At 54.3% G+C, this 26,176-nt stretch overlaps 1 protein-coding gene across 8 annotated transcripts in view; it reads right to left on the minus strand.

Moving 5' to 3' along the window:
* Positions 1–26,176, minus strand: part of HSPG2 (heparan sulfate proteoglycan 2) — a 124,009-nt gene that overhangs the window by 23,294 nt on the left and 74,539 nt on the right. For 6 of the 8 annotated variants that reach the window (XM_017506939.2, XM_017506931.2, XM_037730732.1 and 3 more), the window contains 32 exons: positions 24,225–24,317; positions 23,795–23,875; positions 23,359–23,589; positions 22,625–22,738; positions 19,443–19,570; positions 19,218–19,304; positions 17,506–17,564; positions 17,162–17,329; positions 16,891–17,001; positions 14,490–14,590; positions 14,221–14,401; positions 13,005–13,130; positions 12,741–12,893; positions 12,524–12,666; positions 12,145–12,280; positions 11,918–12,072; positions 11,502–11,652; positions 10,581–10,732; positions 10,362–10,494; positions 9,742–9,887; positions 9,464–9,599; positions 9,220–9,371; positions 8,344–8,479; positions 8,023–8,174; positions 7,116–7,254; positions 6,866–7,017; positions 6,199–6,334; positions 5,929–6,080; positions 5,611–5,749; positions 4,276–4,427; positions 3,936–4,083; positions 2,070–2,221 (listed from right to left, as the gene is read on the minus strand). In XM_017506939.2, the coding sequence (XP_017362428.1) occupies positions 2,070–2,221; positions 3,936–4,083; positions 4,276–4,427; positions 5,611–5,749; positions 5,929–6,080; positions 6,199–6,334; positions 6,866–7,017; positions 7,116–7,254; positions 8,023–8,174; positions 8,344–8,479; positions 9,220–9,371; positions 9,464–9,599; positions 9,742–9,887; positions 10,362–10,494; positions 10,581–10,732; positions 11,502–11,652; positions 11,918–12,072; positions 12,145–12,280; positions 12,524–12,666; positions 12,741–12,893; positions 13,005–13,130; positions 14,221–14,401; positions 14,490–14,590; positions 16,891–17,001; positions 17,162–17,329; positions 17,506–17,564; positions 19,218–19,304; positions 19,443–19,570; positions 22,625–22,738; positions 23,359–23,589; positions 23,795–23,875; positions 24,225–24,317 (4,395 nt within the window). The remainder of the gene's footprint in view (positions 1–2,069; positions 2,222–3,935; positions 4,084–4,275; positions 4,428–5,610; positions 5,750–5,928; positions 6,081–6,198; positions 6,335–6,865; positions 7,018–7,115; positions 7,255–8,022; positions 8,175–8,343; positions 8,480–9,219; positions 9,372–9,463; positions 9,600–9,741; positions 9,888–10,361; positions 10,495–10,580; positions 10,733–11,501; positions 11,653–11,917; positions 12,073–12,144; positions 12,281–12,523; positions 12,667–12,740; positions 12,894–13,004; positions 13,131–14,220; positions 14,402–14,489; positions 14,591–16,890; positions 17,002–17,161; positions 17,330–17,505; positions 17,565–19,217; positions 19,305–19,442; positions 19,571–22,624; positions 22,739–23,358; positions 23,590–23,794; positions 23,876–24,224; positions 24,318–26,176) is intronic. The other 2 variants (XM_037730725.1, XM_037730745.1) reach the window with 2 other exon arrangements.

A 26,176-nucleotide genomic window follows, 5' to 3' on the forward strand; every position in this document is an offset into this window, starting at 1 on the left:
GATCTTTAGCTCTTCTTGTTGCATTGATCCTTTTATCATTATGTAATATCCTTCTTTGCTTCTTTTGATCTTTGTTGCTTTAAAGCAACTCCTGCTTTTTATTTATTTATTTATTTTTGCTCTCCATTTGGTTGGTAAATCTTTCTCCATCCCTTTGTTTTGAGTCTTTGTGTATCCTTGCATGTGAGATGGGCCTGGATGCAGCATACCCATGGGTTTTGGCTTTTTTTGCCTGTCTGTGTCTTTGGATTGGGGGATTTAGTCGATTTAAATTTAGAATTAATAATAATATATGTGAGTTTAATACTGCCATTTAATGTTAGCTGGCTGTTTTGCCTATTCGTTGATATAAATTCTTGATTATATTGATGCTCTTTACTTTTTGGTATTTTTTAGAAAGGCTGATACTGGTTGTTCCTTTCTACGTGTAGTGGTTCTTTCAGAAGCTCTTGTAAAGCAGGCCTGGTGGTGATGAAATCTCTGAGTGCTTGCTTGTTCACAAAAGATTTTATTTTTCCTTTGCTTATGAAGCTTAGTTTGGCTGGATGTAAAATTCTGGGTTGAAAGTTCTTTTATTTAAGGATGTTGAATATTGGCCCCCACTCTCTTCTGGCTTGTAGGGTTTCTGCTGAGAGATCTGCTGTGAGTCTGATAGGCTTCCCTTTATGGGTAACCTGACCTTTCTCTCTGGCTACCCTCAGTATTTTCTCCTTCATTTCAACCCTGGTGAATCTGGCAATTACGTGCCTTGAGGTTGGTCTTCTTGAGGAATATCTTTGTGGTGTTCTCTGTATTACCTGGAGTTGAATATTGTCCTGCCTTGCTAGGTTGGGAAAGTTTTCCTGAAAAATATCCTGAAGCATATTTTCCAGCTTGGATTGATTCTCTTCATCACATTCGGGTACACCTATCAAGCATAGATTAGGTCTTTTCACATAGTCCCATATTTCTTGGAGACTTTGCTCGTTCCCTTTTATCCTTTTTTCTCTAATCTTGTCTTCTTGTTTTATTTCATTAAGTTGGTCTTTGACTTCTGACATCTTTTATTCTGCTTGATCGATTCGGCTGTTAAAACTTGTGCATACTTCGTGAAGCTCTCGTGTTGTTTTTCAGCTCCATTAATGCACTTATATTCCTCTCTAAATTGTGTATTCTTGTTAACATTTCGTCAAACCTTTTTTCAAAGTTCTTAGTTTCTTTGCATTGGGTTAGAACAAGTTCTTTTAATTCACAGAAGTTTCTTATCATCCACTTTTTGAAGCCTGCTTCTGTTAATGGAACACACTCGTTCTCCATCAGGCCTTGTTCCGTTGCTGATGAGGAACTGTGATCCCCTGTAGAGGGAGAGGCGTTCTGATTTTGGGTATTCTCAGTCTTTTTAGACTGTTTTCTTCCCTTCTTTATAGATTTATCCATCTGTGGTCTTTATAATTACTGTCTTTATAATTGGTTTCTGAGTGGACATCCAACTTGTTGATTCCCAGCGCTAAAATCTGAGCAACCCACCGCACCGACCAAAACAGTGGTGTTAAGATTGATGGTGCTTTTCTGACTCTGCACCAAGAACCACCGCACCAAGGCAGTGGCAAAACCGCCTCGCCGGCCACAAGAGTCACGCTGGTGACCCGTGGGGCTCCTCCGCTGGAAATCTGGTGCATGAGCAACAAAAATTTGTCTGAAAGTGTGGCGTCCTCTCGTTCTCTGTGCTTTCACTGGGAGCTACAATCCCGAGCTGCTAGTGATCAGCCATCTTGGATCTCTCTCGGTCTTGAACTCTCTTGGTTTTGAACTCCTGACCTCAAATGATCCACCTGCCTCGGCCTTCCAAAATGCTGGGATTACATGTGTGGGCCACAACGCCTGGCCAGAGGTTTCTATTTTGCACCAGGGTACTGTGGGGCTGGTGGTGGCCCTGCTGTGCCCAGCTCGCTCTCAGCCTCCTGCCTCCAGTGACCTGCTGCCATTCCCCCCAATCCGTCGTTGCTGGGGCCACTTTCCCTTCAGGGCTGGATTCAGGCAGGACCACTGCGGGTATGGAGGAGGCATGCATCCTTCTCCAGCGCACTTACCTGGTGCCGGGCAGGGAGGTTTCCCCCACGCTTGTGCCACGTGACCTGGGCGTGGGCCTGCCCGGGCACCACACACTTTAGATCCAGGGTCTGCCCTTCGGCCACTTGGGAGGAGGAGGTCTCGATGCGGATGGCTGGGGCTCCACCTCGGGCTGCGGCACGGGAGAGGTCAGTGAGCTGGGACGCCCACCCTGATGCCCTGAACCCTTCCCCAGGTGCCCAGATGTTCGAACCAGAGGATATTTGGAGCATGGGTTCTTTCCGTTCCCATTCCATTGAGGCCTGGAGCAGCTGTAGGCACTTCTCATTCTCCAGCTCTGCCCCCAGACAATGGCCCCAGCATCTCCTCTTCCTCCCACGCTCCCAGCCCCAGTGGGGCCAGGGCTCAGGTCTCGACACCTCCACACAGACCACTCATGTTTGGCAAACTCGGATAGAATGTGGCTAAGAACCCAGACTCTGGGGCCAGACTGCCTGGGTTCAAATTCCAGCTCTGCCATTGATTAGCGGTATGACCTTTGCGAAATAACTTCACCTCTCTGAGCCTCAGTTTCCCCATCTGTAAAATGGAGAGAACAATGCTATCTACCTCAAAAGGCTGTTGTGAAAATGAAATTAACTAGTATGTGTGAATACGGCAGGGCTCAGCATGTAAGATGTGCTTGATCATGTTTACTACTGAGCAATTTAAGTCCTGTTATCATGATTTCTGCAATAGCATATGCCCCTGTGCTGTTAATTACTGTACTTCTTCCTTTCAACTGAATCACTTTTATTTTTATTTTTTCGAAATGGAGTTTCGTTCTTGTTGCCCAGGCTGGAGTGCAATGGCGTGGTCTTGGCTCGCTGCAACCTCCTCCTCCCGGGTTCAAGCGATTCTCCTGCCTCAGCCTCCCAAGTGGCTGGGATTATAGGCTCGTGCCACTACACCCAGCTAATTTTGTATTTTTAGTAGAGATGGGGTTTCTCCATGTTGGTCAGGCTGATCTTGAACTCCCGACCTCAGGAGAGCCGCCTGCCTCCGCCTCCCAAAGAGTTGGGATTATATGTGTAAGCACCGTGCCCGGCATCAACTGATTCACTTAAAAAAAAAACTAACCTTAACTACTTAGCTCCATCATAGGCAAAGATTTCCAAGAACTAAGGACAGGCCTGATGTGTTTTTTTGTCCCTTATATGCCACTAGTACTAATAAAGATGTTTATTTATTTATTGGAGGCAGAGTCTCATTCTGTCACCCAGGCTGGAGTCCAGTGGCACGATCTTGGCTCACTGCAACCTCCATCTCCTCTTCAAGGGATTCTTGTCCTTCAGCCTCCTTAGTAGCTAGGACTAAAGGCAATGTGCTGCCACATCCTTGAACTCATAAACTCAGGCAATCTACCCTCCTCGGCCTCCCAAAGTGCTGGGATTACAGGTGTGAGCTACTGCACCCGGCCCTAATAAAAATGTATAAATCACCCTCCAATACCCACAGAGGTGCAGTCCCAGGATTTTGGGAACTCTATAATTAGATAGTAGCATACAAGAGCACTTCTACCCTCCTTTACAGACAGTGACAGTGACATGCAGAAAGCTGAGGGCCCTTGGGCAACATCTCCAAGTGTGGCCAGAGGAGCTGGGACTCATGCACAAATGCCAGGCTACAAAGCCTGTGCTCGCAGCCCGCAGAGAGGGACAGAAGCCACTCCACTTGAGCCGGCTCCTCGGTCCTGGGACCATGGGAATGATGGGAGGTGAAGTCTGGAATCAGAGGGGCAGTTCCCGCCAAGTGCCAGGAAGTGTTTCCTTCTCCCAGTTCTGCCCAATGGTCTCTGTCCCTTCCTCCCTCCTCCAGCCTCCCAGTCCCACTGCAGGGACCCTCACCAGGGACGTGGACAGCACTTGAGCCAGAGGCTTCGATGGTGACCAGGACTGAGGCCTCCAGGGGGCCAGAGCTGCTCATCACCCGGCACACGTATTCGCCTGAGTCAGCCGGGGACACCCGGTAGAGCCGTAGCCGTGAGTCGTGGGCCTGAAGAGGGGACAGGACAGAGGAAGAGAGTCAGGTGCCAGTCTGGAATTGTTGAAAGCCTGGGGCCAGGGTCTAACCTCTGACCCAGTTGGGCACTGAACCCCATGGGGGCTCCTAGGTCTCCCTCCTGGCAGAGCTAGCCAGGGCCCCCACATCCAGCGGCCCTCCCACCATTTCCTGCCGGCTGCATACCTGATGGTGACTGGGGAGGCTGCCCCCACGCTTGTGCCAAGTGACCTGGGCATGGGCCTGCCCAGGGACCACGCAGTTCAGATCCAGGGTCTGCCCTTCAGCCACGTGTGAGGATGATGACTCAATTCTGATGGGCATGGAACTGCCAGGGGCTGGGGGAACAAAGAGCAGTGAGTCGGCTCAGCTGTTGTTAGATTTGGGAACAGGGTTGGGTGGGACCCTCTGCTGTAGAAAATCCCACTCCCCTGGACTAATACTAATAATAGTTAACACTTGGCCGAGCACCATGGCTCACGCCTGTAATCCCAGCACTTTGGGAGGCCGAGGTGGGTGGATCACCTGAGGTCAGGAGTTTGAGACCAGCCTGACCAATATGATGAAACCCCATCTCTGCTAAAAATACAAAAATTAGCCACGCATGGTGGCATGCGCCTATAGTCCCAGCTACTTGGGAGGCTGAGACAGGCTGAGACTCCCTGGAATGGCTTGAACCAGGGAGGTGGGGGTTGGAGTAAGTGGAGATCGTGCCACTGCACTCTAGCCTGGGTGACAGAGCGAGACTTCCTCTCAAAATAATAATAATAATACTTCTGAAGCACTTATGACGTGCCAGGCACTGCTCTAAGCACTTTACAGGCATGAACTCACTTAATCTCACAAAATTTATACACTTCCTGCTGTGATGGGAATGTTTTTTATCTGCACAGGCCAAGACAGTGGCTGCAAGCCACATGTGGCTACTGAGAACTTGAAATATTAGAAATAGGGTCGCCGTAGCCACTGTATGGAACGGTGCATTTCTGAGAGGTTGGAAAGGTCACTGCCCCCATTTCACTGGTGGAAACTGATGCTGAGAGGGGAAGGTAACTCTCTAAGTCCCTTAGTGGTACAAGCAGGATTTGAACCCAGGGTTTTTTGTTCTATTTTGTTTTTTTTAGAGAGGGTGGCTGACTCCTGTTGCCCAGGCTGGAGTACAGTGGCACAATCACAGCTCGCTTGCAGCCTCAACCACCTGGGCTCAAGCAACCCTCCCACTTCAGCCTCCCAAGTAGCTGGGACTACAGTTAACAATGCCCGGCTAATTTTTGTATTTTTAGTAGAGATGGGTTTTTGCCATGTTGCCCAGGGCTCCTAGGCTCAAGTGATCTGCCCACCTTGGCCTCCCAAAGTGTTGGGATTACAGGCGTGAGCCACGGCACCTGCCTTTGAACCCAGGCGTCTTTCCGCTGGCCCTTGTCTCACTACCGAAAGGTCTGAGGACTCTGATCCAGAAGTGCCTTCTCCCCAGGGAACACTGTTGCCTGAATCCCTTGTCCCTTTCCTGGGCAGACTCACCAGAGGGGCTGCCGGCGCTAGGGGAGACCGAGATCACAATGGAGGCCTCCAGGGCATCGATGTTGTTGTTGGCCCGGCACACGTACTCGCCGGAGTCAGCCACAGACATCTGGTGCAGCCGCAGGTGGGAGCCATGGGCCTGGATGGGCGGGTGGGGAAGGAGAGGGAGAGGGAGTGGAGGGACCCTGGGGTCACCAGCTGGCTTAGGCCTTCCCGGTCAGCCTGTTGACCCGGGCCCAGTCCGAGCAAGAGGGAGCCTGCTCTGCCCACCCCAGGAGACCAGGGTTCCACCCCTGCGGCCGTGGCTCCACTCTGTACCTGGTGTCGGGAGGGAAGGCTGCCCCCACGCTTATACCATGTGATGACAGCCTGGGGCTGCCTGGTGACCACGCAGTTCAGGTCCAAGGTCTGCCCTTCCACCACCGTGGGGGAAGAGGACTCGATCCTGATTGGTGGGGAGACGCTGGGCACTGGGGGCAGAGGGGTGGGGACCGCGCGGTCAGAGTGAGGTCACCGTGCTGGCACTGGGAACCTCTCTGCCACCCCCCTGCACTGCTTGTCTGGACCCCCTGCCTTCTGTGCTCTCACCATGGGAGGAGCCGCTGCCCTGGATGGTGACGACGAGTGAGGTCTCCTGGGAGCCGGCACCGTTACTGACGTGACACACGTACTCGCCCGAGTCTGCCGGAGTCACCTGAGGGATCCGCAGCCGGGAACCCATGATCTGCAGGAAGCAGGTGGCAGCAGGTGTGGGCAGGAGGTGACGGCAGGTGTGGGCAGCAAGTCCACGTCTTGGGCACTGCTGCCGCTGCCTCCTGGACTCTGGGAGCCTCCCTGAGGGCCTCCTTTGTGGCCTTCCTGAGACTCTCTGGTCTGGGGTGGAGGTCTAGCCTTTCGTCACCCCTCCAGAAAGCCTGCTAAGGCCCTATGCAGTGCTGACACGGTATCCTGCTGGGGCTCCCACGGCCTTTGAGCTGCCTGAATGAGGCAACTGTCTCATTCCATCCAGAATCTTCAGTGTCAGGCTCAAGATGTGGCCTGAAGCACTTTTCAGTGAGATTTGGTGCCTAAGTGGCTCTCGATGAGGTCAGGAAGCCTTATCTCTGCATTCTCAGCACCAGTCTAGGACCCATCTAGCAAGGATGATCAATGTTTGCTGAATGGCTGAATGAGCAGAGCGAGGTGCTGAGAGTCCCCCCACTTCCCATCAGGGCTGGTGCGTCCTGCTTTCGCCCTCCCCATGCTGGTCCTGTACCTGGTGCCGGCTGGGTAAGCTGCCTCCGCGCTTATACCAGGTGATGGTGTGGGGAGCCTGGCTGGCAACGAGGCAGTTGAGGTCCAGGGTGTGTCCATTGGCCAGGGAGGCCGAGGAGGACTCGATGCGGACAGGGTATACCACGCCCTGGGCTGGGAGGGCGAGATGGAAAGCAGGGTGTGGGAGCTGCTGAGGGTGCAGTCGGGGCCCCCCAGGCTTCCACCATTTGCGTGAGCCCCGAGACACTCACAGTGGGAGCCGCTAAGGCGCTGCTGGATGGTGACGAGGACTGAGGCTTCCTGGGTGCCTGAGCTGCCGACCACACGGCACACATACTCCCCGGAGTCAGCTGGGGTCACCTGGAGCAGCCGGAGCCTCGAGCCATGCACCTGGGGGCGGGGGTCAGGAGGGAGAAGGCAGGCTCAGAGCTGGGCACTGCGGCTCACGTCAAGCTCCTGTTCCCTTTCCCAGTGCCACTCCCAGCCCAGCCAGCTGGAACTTGATGGAAGCTCTTCCAGGGAAACCACCTTCTCCCTTCTTATCTCCTGCCCCAGTGTCAGGACTGGGTCTAGCCTGCCACCTCACCCATGCCAGGGACAACTGAAACTTGGCACGAGAGAGAAGTGGGGACCAGTGTTTGACATGCTACGGGGGAAATAAGGTGGGCAGCGTGAGCCCATTTGGCAGACGAGGACACTGAGGGTCAGGGAATCCAGTGACAAGTGACTGGCCTAAAGTCACACAGTATGCAAGTGGGGGAACAGTGTCTGAACTCATACAGGACTGAGTTCCAGGCCTATGCTCTTTTTTTTTTGAGACGGAGTCTGGTTCTGTCATCCAGACTGGAGTGCAATGGTGCGATCTCAGCTCACTGTAACCTCTACTTCCCAGGTTCAAGTGATTCTCCTGCCTCAGCCTCCTGAGAAGCTGGGATTACAGGTGTGCACTACCACGCACATCTAATTTTTATATTTTTAGTAGAGATGGGGTTTCACCATGTTGGTCAGTCTGGTCTTGAGCTCCTGACCTCATGATCCGCCTGCCTTGGCCTCCCAAAGTGCTGGGATTACGGGCGGCAGCCACCATGCCCAGTGAAGCCTATGCTCTTGTACCACAGCTACAGGGTCCTTCAGGTCTCCTTAGCTACTGCCTCCTACCTGGTGCTGGGCTGGGAGGCTGCCCCCGCGCTTATGCCATGTAATCTGGGTGTGGGCCTGCCCGGCAACGAGGCAGTTCAGATCCAAGGTCTGCCCTTCAGCCACATGTGAAGATGATGACTCGATCCGGACGGTGGGGGTGACCCCAAGTGCTGGGGACAGAAGGCAAAGGATCAATTGCCAGCTGGAGGTGAGAGGAGGTGGGAGTCCTGGTCTCACGGCAGGTGCAGTCTGCAGCCTGGCCTCCTGATCCTGCCATTGCAAGAATGGGGAGCCTCCTGCCCTGGGCCCCCAGCCCTGCCCTCCCTGAGACCTACTCACCAGGCACAGAGCCCGCAGGCTCAATGGTGACCAAGACAGAGGCCTCCAGGGGCACGGAGCTGCCCACCACTCGGCACACATACTCGCCTGAGTCGGCGGGGGAAACCTGGTAGAGTCTCAGCAGGGAGCCATGCATCTGGCCAGAATGGGGGTGAGTCAGAGGCAGCCCTCAGGAGACCCCGGCACCTATAACCTGCAACCCTCAATCTCTGACCCCCAAGGCCTGGCCATCAGCTCTGGATCAGTTTCCCTGTCCTGCTTGGCAGTGGGGAAGGGAGACTCTTGTCCAGGAAGGGGGTGGTAGGCCAGAGGAGCCCCGGAGAGCTGGGCACACACTCGTACCACATCCCATCAATTCGAGACACACATTTCAATGTCTCCAAAATCAAGATATATCTACAACGAATGACCTTACAAATGGAAGCTTTTTCTTAGAGGGACATAAAATCATAGTGCGTCGTGCAATCAGTGCTATCCTAAATTCTACAAAATATAGTAACAACAATAGCCAATGGTGTTACAGGAATATTAATAGCTTAGAGCACTTTCTGTGAACCTAAGCTCTGAGGATTTTGCATATATATTAACCTTTAAGATAATTCTGTAAGGTATGTACCATCATTACCATTTTATAGACCCTGAAACTATAGCACAGAGAAGTTACTTGTCCTAGGTCACAGGCTAAGCGGTGGAGCCAGGATTCACACCCAGGCTGCTCGGTGCTAGATGCTGGGTTCTAGTCACTGCATGATACATCTGTGCGATGGGATCCAGAACTTCCTAATCTCAGAGGAGCCTCTAGCCCTCCCCCGATAACCTCCGCCACCCAGGGACCCTGCTTCCTCTTCTTGGCCTGCCTAGCCTCCAGTCCCATACCTGGTGCCGGACAGGGAGGCTGCCCCCACGCTTGTGCCATGTGATCTGGGCGTGGGCCTGCCCAGGAACTATGCACTTCAGATCCAGGGTCTGCCCTTCGGCCACGTGCGAGGACGAGGGCTCGATGCGGATGGGCTGGGTGCTACCGGCGGCTGAGGGAGAAGATGGTCCCGGTCACTCCTGTTCTCTTAAGTAGCCCCAGCCTGTTCTCTGCATCCCAGCCTAGCCTGGTGGCCCCACTCACGGTAGGCAAAGTTGGCCCCCTGGGTCCTGGTTACTGTGACTGTGATGGAGGCCTCCATGCCGTTGCTGGCCCGGCACACATACTGTCCTGCATCAGCAGGGGAGGCCTGGAAGATGTACAGGCGGGAGCCACGGACCTGGACAGGCATGGGCAGAGGTGTGAGGGGGCGCTTTCCGGAGGCCAGCAGATGCCCTGCTCCTGTTCCCCGATCTGGGAAGTGCCAGCTCCTCAGCCTAGGGGCCAGGACCCCACAACCCACCGTCCATGGTGCCCTGTACCTGGTGTCGGGCAGGGAGGCTGCCCCCGCGCTTGTACCATGTGACCTGGGCATGGGCCTGCCCTGCCACCACACAGCTGAGATCCAGGGTCTGCCCCTCGGCCACTGTGGAGGATGAAGACTCGATCCTGACAGGTGGGACGGGTCCTGCAGCAGGGTGGATAGGAGTGAGAGTTGTAGATGCTCCGAAGAAGAGAGGGCAGGGGTTGCCCACCCTGCAGCTAGCTCAGCCTAGGGTTCCAAGGCTGGGCCCAGGTTTCCAGGCATCTAGGGGCCTGGGCTTGATTCCCTAAGCCCAGCAACCCTGATGGGAGGGCCAAGGCATGGGCAACAGCGTGGGCCACGCCTTGCAGAGGGGAGTGAGGAAGAGAGAGATGAGGGTAGTGGAGGCTCGGAGAGAGGAAGAGGAGATGGGAGGGGACCCCTGAAGAGTCATGTGGCCAAACGGAAGCGACGGGAGGGCGGCGGTTACTCTGATGGGTGGAGTCGGCCTGGGCAGGGCCCTGCAGCCAGCTCTAGCATGGACCTCCTGCCCCGTCGGCAACAGGGGTCACTTGGATCTTACCACCCTGGAGGGCTCTCTGCCTCCTCCAGTTTTCCGTGTCACTGGGAGTCACTCACCTGGGATGACAGAGGCCTCGATGGTGACCAGGACTGAGGCCTCCAGGGGGCCGGAGGTACCCATCACACGGCACACATACTCGCCTGAGTCGGCGGGGGACACCTGGTGCAGCCGCAGCAGCGAGCCGTGGGTCTGTGTGCAAATTCGGTGGGTTGGGAGGGGGTCGGAGCAGTCCCATCCAGCCCTTCCAGCAAGCTGGTCCCGGGGCACCACCATACCTGGTGCCGGGCAGGGAGACTGCCCCCACGCTTGTGCCACATGACCTGGGTGTGGGCCTGCCCAGGCACCACGCAGTTCAGATCCAGGGTCTGGCCTTCAGCCACATGTGAGGAGGAAGGCTCGATGCGGATGGGCGGGGTGCTGCCGGGGGCTGGACACAGAGGCACTGCTCAGACACCTGGGCTCTTGGGCTGTAACCTGGAGCCCTGGGGCAGAGGGCTCTGGGCTGTGATCAGGCCCTCACGGGGACGGCCGACAGGTGGCCTTTCTGAGACCAGGGCCACACCCTTCTGCCTCCACATGGCCAGCCAAGTATGGCTTCTTCCCTGTCCAACCTCTAACCACAAGGTGGAGACCCATTGGCCCACCCATGACTTCTTGACGATGAGCTTCTCTGGCCTGCAGGGAGCCAGCGAGCTTTACTACCCAGGCTGCGCCCATGGCTGCCGATGACAGTGAGACACATCCCTGCTAGAGGGCGCGTCCATGTGCTCACAGGTACTTTCCGGAGACACCGTCTCATTTAAACCACACCATGACCAAGCAGGTGGGTGGCACTTTCTGTTGCATTTCATAGATGAATCTGAGGCCCCAAAAGGTAAAAACTAGCTCAGGGTTGCTAAGGGGCAGATCTGGGATCTGAAGCAGGCCAGCCGGCTCCCAGGTCAGTGTTCAACCAGACTCATTTGCTGCTTCCTGACAAATTCTGAAACAGTCCCTCACAGGGGTCCGGTAAGCTGGACCAGCCTTAGCCCCACTCCCATCCACTCAGTCCCCTCCTCTCCCCGAGCAGGCACTGGAGGATCAAAGCCTGCCTGGGATGCCCCCTCTGTCCTGGTGCCACTGAAGAGGCCATGGGCATCTTCTGCTCTGGGAGCTCCCAGGGATCGGTCCCGGCTCGGCCACACCTGGCTGCCCACCTGGGGTGTAGCTGGGACCTGAATGGGTGCCGTGGAGGACAGAGACAGTAATGGAGGCCTCCTTGGGCCCTGATCCGTTCTCCACACGACAAACATATTCTCCAGAATCAGCTGGTGAGACCTGGGGGAGCCGCAGCCGGGAGCCGTGGACCTGGGCCAGGAGGAGGCAGAGGTATGTGAGGACAGGGACGGGGGCTGTGGTCACCGCTCCCTCAGCCTCAGTGATTCACTCAAACTGTCACTGGTTGTGCTCTGAGCCATCCCATGCTGGAAGCTGGCAGGGAGGGATATGAGGCCTGGCTTCTGCTGGCAGGTGTGGGGTGTGTGCCACCTCCCCGACCCTACAGAGTGCCCTGCCCTCCCCCCCACAACCCCTGCTTCCTGGGTCCCCTGCCACAGGCTCAGGGCCCTCATACCTGGGTGTGGGGAGGCAGGCTACCCCCTCGCCTGTACCAGGTGACCTGGGTGTGGGCCGACCCTGCCACCACACAGTTGAGGTCGAGTGTCTGCCCCTCTGTCACAGAAGGCGATGAGGACTCAATCTTGACTGGCGGTGGGCTGGCATCTGAGGCTGGGGCCGGAGTAGAGGTCAGCAGAGCCCTGGTTTGCCCTCCCCACCCCTCCATTCCCAGAGGGCCCTCACCTGAAAGGACAATCACTTGGATCCGGGCCTGGGCGGTGCCTGCAGGGCTGGTGGCCACACAGAGGTAGAAGCCGGCGTCAGCAGTCGTGATGGCCGGGATGAGCAGTGTGGGGATGTCCGTGTGCTCCGACCGGGCCTGCCATGGGTGAGAGGGTCAGCTGCTCCAGAGGCAGCTGGGCAAGGGCTGGCCAGGGGGACAGACGGGGCATAAAAGGGAGAGGCAGGTGCAGGGGCTCCCTGCTGGGATGCAGCAGCACGAGGCTACCATCTTGGGGGTGAAGGGAGCCACAGAGGAGGAGGTGGGGTGGGACGTGGAGGGGGAGGGAGGGTGGCTGGGACTCTGCGGAGCCCGTGGGCCTTCTGGGTGGGCAGATCTCACCTGTGGTGGGAGGCTGCCCCCTTCCTTCCTCCAGGTGATAGTGGCGCTGGGCACCCCTGCAGCCCTGCAGTACAGCCTGACGGTGCGGCCTTCGTGGACCTGGGTCCTCTCTGGGCTCACTTGGACTCTGGGCCCGCTGCCCCCTGCAGACAGAGTCCCGTGAGAACATGGCCTGGGCTGAGCTCACTCTCAGCCCCACCCGAGCCCAGCCTCTCACCATGCACGTGGAGCACAGCCCGGGCCACCTGCTGCCCAGCGCTGCTGTGGGCTCGGCACAGGTACTGGGCCTGATCCGCGGGCTCGACGGCTGGCAGGCGCAGGATGCCGCCTTGGACTTGTGCCTTCGCAGGGAGCTGGCCGCCAGGGCCCCCTGGTGAGTAGACCTGGGGTCAGCACCCACTGAGCCTGCTCAGAGACTTGCTCCTGCCCTCCCACACCCAGGAGAGTCAGGCCCTGAATGGCATCCCCATCACAGCCTCACCTGCCCACTCGAGGCGGGGCATGGGGCTCCCTGTGGCGCTGCAGCGGAACTCGGCCAGTTGACCTGGCTGCACTGTGAGCTGTGGCGGGTGGATGGAGACCACGGGGGCGGACGAGCTGCCCAAGGCTGACAAGGGAGGAAAAGGAACATACCGTTAGCATTGGGGAGTGTCATCTGACTCACACGACAGCCCCGCTGCCACTCTCTTTGCTTCCAGGCTGACCCTCCACGGCCATCTGTGCACACAGCAGCCAGAGAGCTTTGGAAATGTCAATATGACCTTATGACCTTCCCACTCGAGACCTGTCCATGACTCCCTGTTGCTTTTAGAGTAAAAGCCCAAATCCCGACCCTGATCCATCACATACTGCATGCTCTCCCCCCTGCCCACACCCTTCCTCCCTCCCACAGCCCAGCCACATGGCCTCTGCTGTTCCTCAAACACAGCAAGGTGCTCCTGCCTCAGGGCCTTTGCAAGTGTTGCTCCCTCTGCAGAGAACACCGTGCCAGCTCTCTAACTCTCTCAATGCCTACCTTTCCTTCAGGCCTCAGTTTAGGTGTCACTTCCTCGGAGAAGCCCTCCCTGACTGTCCTGTCTAGAGTAGCCCCTGCTTCTCCCATCTTGTTTTATTTTATTTTATTTTTGAGACGGAGTCTTACTCTGTCCCCCAGGCTGGAGTGCAGTGGCATGATCTCGGCTCACTGCAACCTCCGCCTCCCGGGTTCAAGTGATTCTCCTGCCTCAGCCTCTCGTGTAGCTGGGATTACAGGTACCCACCACTATGCCCAGCTAATTTTTGTATTTTTAGCAGAGATAGGGTTTCACCATGTTGGCCAGGCTGGTCTGGAACTCCTGACCTCAAGTGATCCGCCTGCCTCAGCTTCCCAAAGTGCTGGGATTATAGGCATGAGCCACGGCGCCCGGCCTCCCCCAACCTCGTTTCACTGTTATTCCTAGCCTGCACTCATCGTCGTGTGGAGTTATCTTGCTTGTTCATTGATTCTCATGCTTATGGTCTCCCTGCCTAGAACATGTGCTTCAGGAGGGCTGAGATCCTGTACGTGCTGCTCTCCCTGCTTCTGCAGAGCCTAGACCAGGACTAGGCGTGCCGCAGGTGCTCAGATGTGATCAGTTGAATGAAGAAATGCTGCGCTAATCCTGGTGGGCATGGGGGGAAGCTGGGGTGGGAGGATCTGGTATAGAAGGGAGGTGTACCCTGCACGTGCAGAGTGGCTGTGCCCTGGTCCATGGCAAACATGTTGGAGCCGGTGCACACGTAGGTGCCCGCGTCGCTCAGCTGGACATTTCGAATAGTCAGGATGCCGTTGAAATCCATGGCTCGGGCGGGCAGTTTCCCATTGTGCAGGCGGGTCCACACCAGAGTGTAGGCTGGAGACTGCAGGACAAGGCAAAAGGGGGTCACGGGTGGGGCTCAGAGACCCCAGAAGACAGACTCCCAAATCCCCACTCCCTGCCCTGCACACCTTGCTTTTGGCTGTGCAGATAAAGGTGACGTCGGCTCCAGGGCGCACGCTCTGGCTCCGCTGCTCCTCCACGGTCACTGTGATGGGCTTGCTCGGAGCCTCTGTGGGGACAGGAAGCCTCCAGTGAGCCAGTGCTGGCTGGGCCCTGGGCCTGTGGCCGCTCTGCTTTTCTCCATAACCCCCTCTAGGCGTCAGTTCCTTCCTGGTATAGCTTAGCTCTTATTCCAGCCCCTGGAGCCTGCGTCCCCCATTCTGGCTGACCCCCACCATCCCCGCTCTCCTGGCCACATGGAGCAGCCACGGGATGTAGCTGGGGAACATCACACCATGAGTCCACTCAGCTCCGGTTCCTGGTCACAGACTACAAATGAGCTCCTAACACATCACACTTCCCTCCAGCTGGCTTTCTCCGTCTGGTTTGAGTTTCTATTCCCCAACAACAGCTATTTCACACGTCCTCCCACCTCCAGCCTCTCTAACCACTCTTCCACTGTCACAGCTAGTGGCACCGACACACACTTGTGGAGAAGAGAGAAACGGCCAGTGAGGAGTATTCCCAGCTCTCACATCTACCAGGTCTTTAGGTGCTGGCCCCTGAAGGACGGGCCCCTGCTCGTGCCCCCACCCTGTCCCACTGCGGTGCCTCCTGAATGCCCACCCCTCCCAAGGGCTTCCTCCGCTCTCACGCCATCAGTGTCTCCTCTCCTTCTCACGCCATCACTTCGCTCCACAGAGTGCTCTCTAGAATTTCCCATTTCCGAAAACTCCCCCTTGACCTCATGCTCTCATAGCCGATGATCGTTTCCTGGCCTCCCTTCAGAGCCAAGGCTCTTGCAACAGTTGTTCACACTCACCGCCTTCCCATCCATGCGTCGCCTCCTTCCAATCTGGCTTCTATCCCTTCTCTCCACTGAAAACCGCTCATCAAAGCATGACCTCCAAGGGCTACTTATCTGCCCCTATCTGACTTCCCAGCGGGGAGGCTGCCCGGGAAGTCCTTTTCCCTCTGACTCCCAGGATGCCCCCTGCCTCCCCTGGTCGTGGCTACACTCTCTCAGGCTCTTCCTACCCTTCCTCTTCCACTGGACATGTTCACACTGGAGCTCCTCGGGACTCCGGGCTGGGGCCCTGTCCTCCGGCCGCACTCTCCCTGGGTGACTTCATCCTGCCCCACAGCTTTGAACACCATCTCTGAGTCAACAGCTCCCAGACTCATTTCTCTGGCTGGGGCCCCTCTCGGGAGCTGACACTCACATACCCAAATGCCTGCTTGGTGGACCCAGTGAGATGTCTCCCCAGACTTCTCACACTTGAACACGCCCACAGCGAGCCTGGGATTCTCTCTGACCTGTTTGTAGCCTGTGCTGCTGGTGGCCTAGCCACGCTCCCCCCATGCCCCGCCTGCCTGACTTCTGCCAGCCATTGTGCTTCTTTGCACTGAGGGCTTTCTCGGGCCACTGGAGTCCACTGTGCACGCCTACTGTGCACGCCCACTGTGCACGCCCATGGGTGGGGCAGACGTGCAGGGGACTTGATGCTCCCGGAATAGGTCTCAGCCAATGACCGACAGGGGCTGGCTTAGAAATACTGCAGCTCCCTGGGCCCCGGGGCAGAGTGACTCCGAGGTGAGTGTTTTACAATGGCTCCCAAAAGCTTCCTCGGTTGCAGTAAGCGACAACTGCTCATGGTGGCAATCTGCTTGATCACACAGCCTTTACCGGGACGCCTTCCCGTCCCTGCCTCACTTTACTTCCCGGTGTTACTTGCACACAAATCCTTGTTTCAGACTCCACTTTTGGAAAGCTTGAATGAAGACACCTGTCTATTGGAGCCTCCCTCATCTCAGTAACCATAACCAATGTCCCTGGTAGCTAGAATCCAGACTCCCAGCTACCACCCTTTTCTTTTTCTTTTTTTTGAGACAGGGTCTTGCTCTGTCGCCCAGGCTGGAGTGCAGTGGCATGATCTTGGCTCACTGAAACCTCCACCTCCCAGATTCTAGTGATTCTCCTGCCTCTACCTCCTGAGTAGCTGGGACTACAAGCGCATGCCGCCACACACAGCTAATTTTTGTATTTTTAGTAGAGATGGAGTTTCACCATGTTGGCCAAACTGGTCTCGAAGTCCTGACCTCAGGCGATCCACCGCCTCAGCCTTCCAGGTGCTGGGATTAGAGGCGTGAGCCACCGTGCCCGGCTTCCACCACCCTTTCTCCCTCACTGACCAGTCAAGTTCTGCCTATCCTACCTCTAGAATGTGTCTTGAATCTGCCACCTCTCCTCATCTCCATGGCCACTGCCCTCGTCCCCTCCCGGAGGTGAATGTACCATCTGCCTGAGTCTGCAGCCTGCAGCCCAACCCAGGACAGGCAGTCTTGGTTACAGGTGGTGTAGGGACTCACCAGTGACCAGCAGCTCTGCCCGGCTGCTATTGGCATGGTGGAGATTACGGCAGGTGCAAATGTAGACGCCAGCATCCGAGGGCTGGACGCTGGGGAAGTGGAGCTCGGAGCCTGGTGGGGAGAAGAAGGGAGCTTGTTGGTGCAGACATGTTCTTTCTCACATCCAGCCCACGTGTGAGCACAGGACCCCAGTAGGGCAGGGACAGGCCCCTGCACCCCCCTCCCCGACTGCGATAGCTCTTGAGGTGAAGGAGCCTAGGGCCATGGGTACCTTGATGTCGCTGCTGGGTGCTGCTGGGCACAGGGCGCCCATCCTCACGGGACCAGTAGAAGTAGTGGGGTAGGCTCCCACTGACCTGGCACCGTAGGGAGTGGGAGCCGCCTTGGGGCACTATGCTTCGAGCAGGATGGACCTGGACCACCAGTGGGGCTTGGTTTGCTGCGGGTGGGGGCCAGGACAGGAGGGGCCATTCAGCATTATCTCTGATATCTCTTCTCTCCCAAAAGCTGGGGTACCCCACCCTTAGCCTTGTCCCCCAGACCCAGTATCCCCCCCAACTCCCAGGGCTCCCTGCCATGCCCATCGCCCCCATCCTGGGCCATGGTCCCACTTACTCTCTGGCAGGCACCGGCCCCCTGGCACACTGGGGTTACCCACGTAACCTGGGGCACACCTGTAAGGGGGAACAAGGACCAGCTCTGTCAGGCCCCAAGGGACCCAGTTCTCTCACGGTGGACTTGGGGAGCCAGAAGCTCAGGAGGCCACCCAATGTCAGGTGAGGAGGCTCAGAGCTCTGGAAGGACTTTGGGGACTAGACAGGTCCCTATCCACACAGGGTGCTGGTGAGCTGAGAAAGGGGAGTGTAAGGGAGTGTTAGCAGGTTGCGTAATGAGGGAGACAGGGTCTTTATTCTCCAGAGAAATTCATTCAGCAAACTTCCGTTAAGCAACTACTATGTGACAGGCATGTGCTAGGTATTGGAAATGCAACAGTGAACATGATGAAGTCCCTGGTCTGTAGAACTTACTAGTTGGGAAACTCTACGTGAAAATGAGAGTGCAGGAAGCATACCAGGGCTGAGGGGGCACAGGAGGGCACTGACCCCACCTGGAGAGCTAGGGAGGCTTCCAAGAGGACAGGACTTCTCGGATTACCTCAGAGCAGGCTGTACTGTTCTTTCAGAGAACTTATCATGGTTTGTAAATATCCATTTACACAATTACTTTTTCCCCCATCTTATCTCCCATTAGGGCTGATCTCTTATTAGGTGGTAGACTGTAAGGACGGGGATGGAATCTGTTCTGTTCACTACATTATCTCCAACACCTCAGCACACAGCGTGGTACACAGTAGATGCTTCATAAAATTTGCTGAATAAGTGAATGAAGCTGGGTCTTGAAGGCCAAGTGGAAGTTAGCTAGGAAGGGGTGGTTTAGGGGTGAAGACTCCTCCATGCAGAGGGAACAGTATATGCAAGGCCTGAACGTCAAGAATTTTAAAAGTGGCCGGGCGCGGTGGCTCAAGCCTGTAATCCCAGCACTTTGGGAGGCTGAGACGGGTGGATCACGAGGTCAAGAGATCGAGACCATCCTGGTCAACATGGTGAAACCCCGTCTCTACTAAAACTACAAAAAATTAGCTGGGCATGGTGGCACGTGCCTGTAATCCCAGCTACTCAGGAGGCTGAGGCAGGAGAATTGCCTGAACCCAGGAGGCGGAGGTTGCGGTGAGCCGAGATCGCGCCATTGCACTCCAGCATGGGTAACAAGAGCGAAACTCCGTCTCAAAAAAAAAAAAAAAAAAAAAAAAAAAAAAAAAAAAAAAAAAAAAAAAAAAAAAAAAAAAAAAGAATTTAAAAAGTGGCCCGGCGTGGTGGCTCACCCCTGTAATCCCAGCACTTTAGGAGGCTGAGGCAGGAGGACTGCCTGAGCCCAGGAGTTTAAGACCAACCTGAGCAACACAGTGAGACCCTGTCTCAATTAAAAAAAAGAAAAAAGAATTCAAAAAGCTAAGCTCAGCTAAGTTTAAGACCAGCCTGAGCGACACAGTGAGACCCTGTCTCAATTGAAAAAAAAAAAAAAAATTCAAAAAGCTAAGCCCAGCTAAGTACAGAGTTGGGTGTCAGAAGTGGGATGAGACTGCTACAGTAAAGCTGCCTAAGGTGGCCGGGCTTGTCCCAAGGGCAGTGTGGCATCTTAGAAGGGTTTGGGGCAGGGAAGGAACACAATCCCGGAAGGGACTTTTCTGAGCAACACCCTCTAAGGCTCTCATTTGGGAATCCACCGTTTGTCTTCCACCCTTCCCCCACTTCTGTTTAGAAACTTACTGCTCACAGTACTGGCCAGTGTAGCCGGATTCACAGGCTGTGCAGCGGTACCCACCAGCTCCCAGGCTTTCGCAGGTGCGGGAGAACCTGGGGTCAGGGAGGCAAAGGTCAGGTCACGGGAAGCCCACTGCCTACCTTGCTCCCTTCACCTCTGCCCAAAAGCCAATGCCCAAAAGCCAAAGCCTTCCATTCGTTCCCCAGTGGAAGTGTGTCCTTGTTACCCACATGTTCTCTGGGTTGGTCAGTGGGCAGGCACAGGGCTGGCAGTCCTCAGGTGTCCCGGCTGTGGCATCTCCATAGTAGCCAGGGGCACACAGCTCGCAGAACTCCCCTGCGGCATTGTGCTGGCATTGCTGCAGGGCACAAGGAGGGCAGGCATCAGCCATTAGGCCAGATTTACAGAAGCCTTTCAAGGTTGCCATCCCCTGATCTAGAAATTCCAAGTTTGTGAACTTGTCTTAAAGCATCACGGTAGGGCACACAGATTTCATTACAAGGACACTCATCTCCATGGTGTTTATAAAAAGCAAAATGGGCTAGGCATAGTGGCTCCTCACGTCGGTAATCCTAGCACTGTGGGAAGCCAAGGCTGGCGGGTCACCTGAGCTCAGGAGTTCACGGCCAACATGGTGAAACCCTGTCTCTTAAAAAACACAAAAATTAACAGATGAGGGATTTTCTGGAACAGTTGCCAAAAGACGACCATGGTGATTTTTTCGGTACAACATCAAAGAATACTGTTGCCAAGTTTCCAGGATAGTGAAGATGATGATGATATTCTACCAGATATGGACAAAAATCCAGCAACTCCATCATCAGCCGTCTTTCCATTGGCAAAAACTCCTCAATGTCAGCACATCAGTCCTGGAATGCTCGGTTCCATAAATGGGAATGATTGTGATAAATATGTTTTTCGTATGCAAAAATATCATAAAGGTAATGGTGGTATTGTCTGGGGCAACATTAAGAAAAAATTAGTTGAAACTGATTTCTCAGTTCCAACATCAAGAAGGAGAACCCCATTTAACCCAGATTTAGGAGAAAACTTCGGTGTTGGAAAACTTTTCACTAATGCTATGGAATCTTTAGATGAAAAAGAGAAAGATTATTATTTTTCAAACTCTGATTCTGCAGAGTAAAATGAGAAAATATGATTCCTGGGGGTTTTACCATGAAGCAGACAGTGTATTTGTATTTTCAATTGAAGTGCATGTATTTTCTTTGTAAAGTAGCTTATGAAAATGTGGACTTTTTTGAAGGTCTTGTGTGTTTGTATTCAAAGTAAAATATCCTCATTGCTGCAGCTTACTAAAAATTTACAGAAAATTGCTTTTGCTTGTGTAGATATCTGTACATTTCTGTTTTTGCACTTTTAAAAATATATATAGATACTTTTTAAATGAGAATCTAAGTCTGTTTACTTTAAGAAAATTGTTTCCCCTTTTTTTTTTTTTTTAATTTCAAGAAAATTTTGCTACCATTTAAGTAAGGGAAGGTGAAAGGATGACAGAGGTTGTACTGGCAGCTACTGAATTCATGAAAACTTTTAAGTTAGCATTTGTCACCAGTTCACATCCAAGCCAGAGCAGGATTTGTTACCAGTTGTTGTCCAAGCCTGGTGTTTAAATCACACATTGTTGAAACTGACATGCTTGTCTCCTGATTTTTTTTAACTTGTGATTGGTATGTCTATGAAACCTATGTAAATTTAGTTTATTACTTTGCCATTATTTTACTAGGTAAAATTAGAGAACAAAATCTCTTCTTTATTTACATATGCAGATACAGCTTAAATATTTTGACTAGATTAGACATTCAGTTAATAGATTCACCATTAGGAGTCAAATTAACATGTGAAATTTCTTTCAGAAACAAATTTTCATTTGTTACGAAATTTGACATAGGACATCTGGCTATACATTTACCTACAGCTTGTTCTCTAGTTATACTGTTCAAATAAGTTAGTTTGCTTTTATAGAAAAAAAAAAAAACCACAAAAATTAGTTGGGTGTGGTGGTGCACAACTGTAGTCCCAGCTACTCAGGATGCTGAGGTAGGAGAGTTGTTTGAACTTGGAAGGTGGAAGTTGGAGTAAGCCAAGATTGTATCACTGCACCAAAAAAAAAAAAAAGAAAAAGAAAAGAAAAATGCTGGAAACAAATCTAACCATCCATGAATAGGGAATTGAATAAACTAAAAAGTGTATCCAACCAAAAAAAAGCCAGTATATCCATCCAAAAAAAAAAATATCCATCCAAATAGCTGTCAAAAAGGGTGATGCTGATTCTATTTTCTCCCTAAGTACCTGTGATAGTAAAGGAAGGGAAAGGAATACACGTGGGTATCTGAGGGCAGAGCATTGAAAATATGTGCATCATTGGTTGGGCACGGTCTCACACCTGAATCCCAGCACTTTGGGAGGCTGAGGAGGGTGGATCACCTGAGGTCAGGAGTTCGAGACCAGCCTGCCAACATGGTGAAACCCCATCTCTACTAAAAATATAAAAACTAGCCGGGTGTGTTGGTGGGCACCTGTCATCCCAGCTACTGGGGAGGCTGAGGCAGGAGAATCGCTTGAACCAGGGAGGCGGAGGTTGCAGTGAGCTGAGATTGTGCCATTGCACTCCAGCCTGGGTGACAAGAGCAAGACTCCATCTCAGAAAAAAAAGAAAGAAAGAAAATATGTACATCATCATAAAAAGATGTGGGTTACTGATTCTCCTCCAAAGCGATTCATATTTGTTGTATCAACGTAGAGTGTTCTTTGCTCCAAGGTTAGCTTCTGGCTGTCAACCACCTGGCCCTTCACCCCGTATCCTGGGGGGACTCTACACATGCTACTCTGAAAAGTCCAGGTATAAAAATATATGCAATGAGACCAGACGCAGTGGCTCACGCCTGTAGTCCCAGCTACTCAGGAGGCTGAGGCATGAGAATCACTTGAACCCAGGAGGTGGAGGTTGCAGTGAGCCAATATTAGGCCACTACACTCCAGCCTGGCAGACAGAACAAGACCGAGATCCTGTCTCAAAAAAAAAAGTAGAGACCAGGTGTGGTGGCTCACGCCTGTAATCCCAGCACTTTGGGGGGCCAAGGCAGATGGATTGCTTGAGCTCAGGAGTTCGAGACTTCGTGAGCAACATGGTGAGACCCCATTAGATAATTTTTTTGTAAAGAAAAAGAAAAAATAGTAAAGAACCAAAATTTTCTTTACACAGAAGGATGTTACTCCACAGCCCTGGTCACCCTACCATGCCTGGTGACCTGGCCTGCTGACCCAGGTGCTCTGACCCACAGGCCATGCCCCATGACCCTGCCCCTGGATGGGTGTCTGTCTTGTCCAGCCCTGGTCCCCCACCCAGGCTCAGCTGAGCTGACCCCCTGTCCCGGCCTTGCTTGTAGCTCACCGAGCAGGCCCCGGTCTCCGGGTGGCACAGGTCTGAGTGGCCATTGCATTCGCACAGCTCACAGTGGCCGAGGTACAGCCCACTCCCGGTGCGCGTGTAGCCGGGGGCGCAGTCCTAGGGGGCAGAGAGGAAGGTTGGCCTCTGCTCCCAACATGCCGCATCCACAGCCAGCAGACCCAGAACCCCTCCCTTCCAGCGTCCCCCCAGGGGTGACCCTGCCACATCACAGGCTGGCTCCCCTCCTTCCTGGCTTCTGCTCAGTCTGGCCTCCTGCCCACGACACTATCGCAGTCCACACTGTTCACCTCCCGGAGGCATCTCCATGCTGTGCTTTGGCCGGAGTAGTTTGTGTTTCTGAATTGGCTCCCTGTCTCTTTTGGGCACCCCGAGGGCATGAACCGGGTTTGCACCTCTGGGGAGCATGGCCCATGCCTGAGGCTGCACTGCTCAGTGGTTAGGACATGCTAGGCTTTGGAGTTAATCAGACCCGAGTTCAAATTAGTTTCTGCCACACGTTAGCCGTGCACCATTGGGGCACACTTGCCCCTCAGCACCTCTATTTTGTTACCTGTTAAAGGGGATAACAATACATATCTCAGAGCTGTTGGGAGGAATGCACGCAGGGCGCAGATGGGGGGGGTCATTATAGTTATGATGGTAATCAAGGCTGCAGTGACGCGCTTCTTGATGCCTCTGTGCCCGTGCAGAGGTGGCCGAGTCGGCCACACACTCACCTGGCAGGACAGACCGATGTAACCTGGGGGGCAGCGGCACTCCTCCACCTCGAGGGCCCGGGGTCCGTTCGAGGGCCCAGGCTGGGCGACCTCCAGGCTGACTGCGCTGATACTGGCTGCCAGTGGCACCGAGGAGAACGTGGCCCGGATCAAGAGCTCATCTAGGTCGGCCAGTGCCATCAGGAGGTGCTCACGTGTGGCCGGCTGCCCATCGGGCCGGCGCCAGAATTCCTGGGTTGGGGGTGGCAGCGTGGGCGGGGGTATTGGGCTTTGTGGGTTTCTCCTGCAGTTACCACCCCCAAACTCTGGCCTTACGGGCACTGGCTGAGGGCTGCGGGATGAAGGTCGGGGAGTGAGAGGCAGGGTGGGCATCAAAGCCAGGCTCCGAGTCAGGGCGGGGGGGGCAGCATGAGAAGCTTGGCCAGGTGACCCTCACCTCTCTGAAGACGATCTCGTAGCTCCTCCTCTCGGGGCCCTGCAGCGCTGGCTGGGAGGCCACCAGCATGATGTTGTTGCCCTGGGGACACACCAGCAGGATTGGAAGGGGAGCTGAGGGGCCCCTGGAGTGCCAGGGTGTCCTCCACCAGTCCTAGGCTCTCTGTAACCACCAGCCTCCCACCTCTCCACTCTCCCAAGCTCAAGTGTCCAAAGGAGTCAGGCACATGCCCACTGCCCCCTTCTCCCAGCAGCAGGCTCCTCTGCCTGGGTGGTGTCCAGCCAGGCAGGGATGTGGGGACACAGGCCTAACTCCCCCGGTCTGTGCCAGGAAACCGAGTGCTGGATGAAAAGGCCAAAGGACAAATGCCAAGGTGCCCCGGCTTCTATCCTGCCCTTCTGCCCACCCAGCATGGCATCCAAATGCTCACCGTGATCTGGACGTCAGGGTCAGAGAGTGGGCTGCCCTGCAGGCCCGCGGTATAGGAAAGTGTGTATCGCAGCTTCCCACCGTAGGCCGCCACCTGCAAAAGGCAAGCCCAGAGGTCACAGGCTGACCTTGCGGGGTGAGTGTTGGACCATACAGATGAGGGTGGAGCATACGGAGGCCTTTTGGCACCTGTGCCACGCTCCCCTGCCCCCTCCCCTCCCTAACCAAGAGGCCAGGGTGCATGGGAAACAGGACATTTCTCAGTTTCCCTGCAGCCTCAGACACGGTGGCGATCATGTCGAGCAGCCTCGGCTCTGCAAGCTTCTCCATTCCACATTGCCTGACGGTGCCAGCGAACCAACTCCAAGTCCTCTTTTATTTACAGGAATTTCCCAGGAGGCAGACAAGGGTAATGACAGTAACCACCATGGGGAGGCTGCGGAAAGTTCAAAAATTCTCAGCCATGGCGGGGGTGGGGCTGAGGGCAGCCCCTCGGAGGCCTTGCCTCCTAGGCGCATGGTTTTTGTTTGCCCCGAATCCAGTTCCTCCTTTCTATAAACTATACCCTGGCTTTCTATAAAGAACAACCTTCCTGCTACACCATGCAGGTCTGAGAGTCCTGATCCCCTCCTCCTCTACAGTGGAGACATGAGCCAGGCGTGGCCGATCTGCATGGCCTACCACTGCCCTTTGCCACCCCATCAGGGATAGACAAGTACCCTGGGCACTTCTGCTCTTTCTACCTGGCCAGAGAACCAAGAAAAAGCCCTAATGAGACCCTGGGTAAGGCCATGCCTGATACCAGACATGCTTAGACTCCGCAGCTGTACGAGCTAATAGATTCTTCATCACAGACAAGCCTGCTGGACCTGGGCTTTGTGTTGCTCATGACCGGAGAGTCCTTACTCTTGTTGCGGGGACCCTCCTGCAGGCAGCTGAGGCCCCCAGCTCTGCCCCACAGGACTTTCTTTTCTCTCCTCTGCCACCAGGGTAGATGTTCATCTCAATACCAAACTGCATCAAGCCTACCCCTTCGTGCATTTGTGTGTTCACTCGGCTGACCGGCATTTATTAAACACCTACTGACTACACACTCAGCCCAGGGCTACATGGGCCCCAGCGATGTTCTCCGTGAGCTCAGGGCGTGGTAAGGAATTCTGGAGTGTAACCAAATAACCGTAAAATAGCTGGCTTCCTGTCTGCTTTGAATGCCAGCAAGTTCACAGCCATTTCTGAGACTAACTTTCTAGCAAGTTGCAGGTATGTACAGCACAGTGATTGTTCTATTTATTTACTAACCATTCAAAAACCCTAGTGTCTATTTTATTTTTTTACTTTTTTTTTAAAAAGAGAGGGATGGGGTTGCCCTAAGTGGCTCAGGCTGGTCTCAAACTCCTGAACGCAAGCAACCATCCTGACTAAGCCTCCCAAAATGCTGGGATTACAGGCAGGAGCCACCACACCTGGCTAATCTATTTTTTAAGAGACAGGGTTTCATTATATTGCTTAAGCTGGTCTCAACTCCTGGCCTGAAGCGATCCTCCAGCCTGAGCCTCCCAGTGTTAGGACTGCAGGTGCGAGCCATAGCATGCAGCTCCAGCACTGTGATTGTAAGGGTAGGCTCCACGGTCTGAATGACCTGGGTTCAAACTCCAGCTCTACTAGCTATACAGCCTTGGACAAAGTGCTTAACCTCTCTGAGCTCTACTCTCCTCACATGGAAACAGGAGTAAAAATAACACCCACTTTAAAGAATATCATGAGAGTTAAGTACTACAGGACACAAATGGCGAGAACGCGCATCACGCTCGATAACCCTGCACGACTCCAGCTCCACCCTCGGCTCCAGCAAGTAGCTTCTTTTTTTTTTTTTTTTTGAGACGGAGTTTCGCTCTTGTTACCCAGGCTGGAGTGCAATGGCGCGATCTCGGCTCACTGCAACCTCCGCCTCCT

This window comes from Cebus imitator, unplaced genomic scaffold (assembly GCF_001604975.1).
Source record: "Cebus imitator isolate Cc_AM_T3 unplaced genomic scaffold, Cebus_imitator-1.0 Scaffold15, whole genome shotgun sequence".
NCBI lineage: Eukaryota > Metazoa > Chordata > Mammalia > Primates > Cebidae > Cebus > Cebus imitator.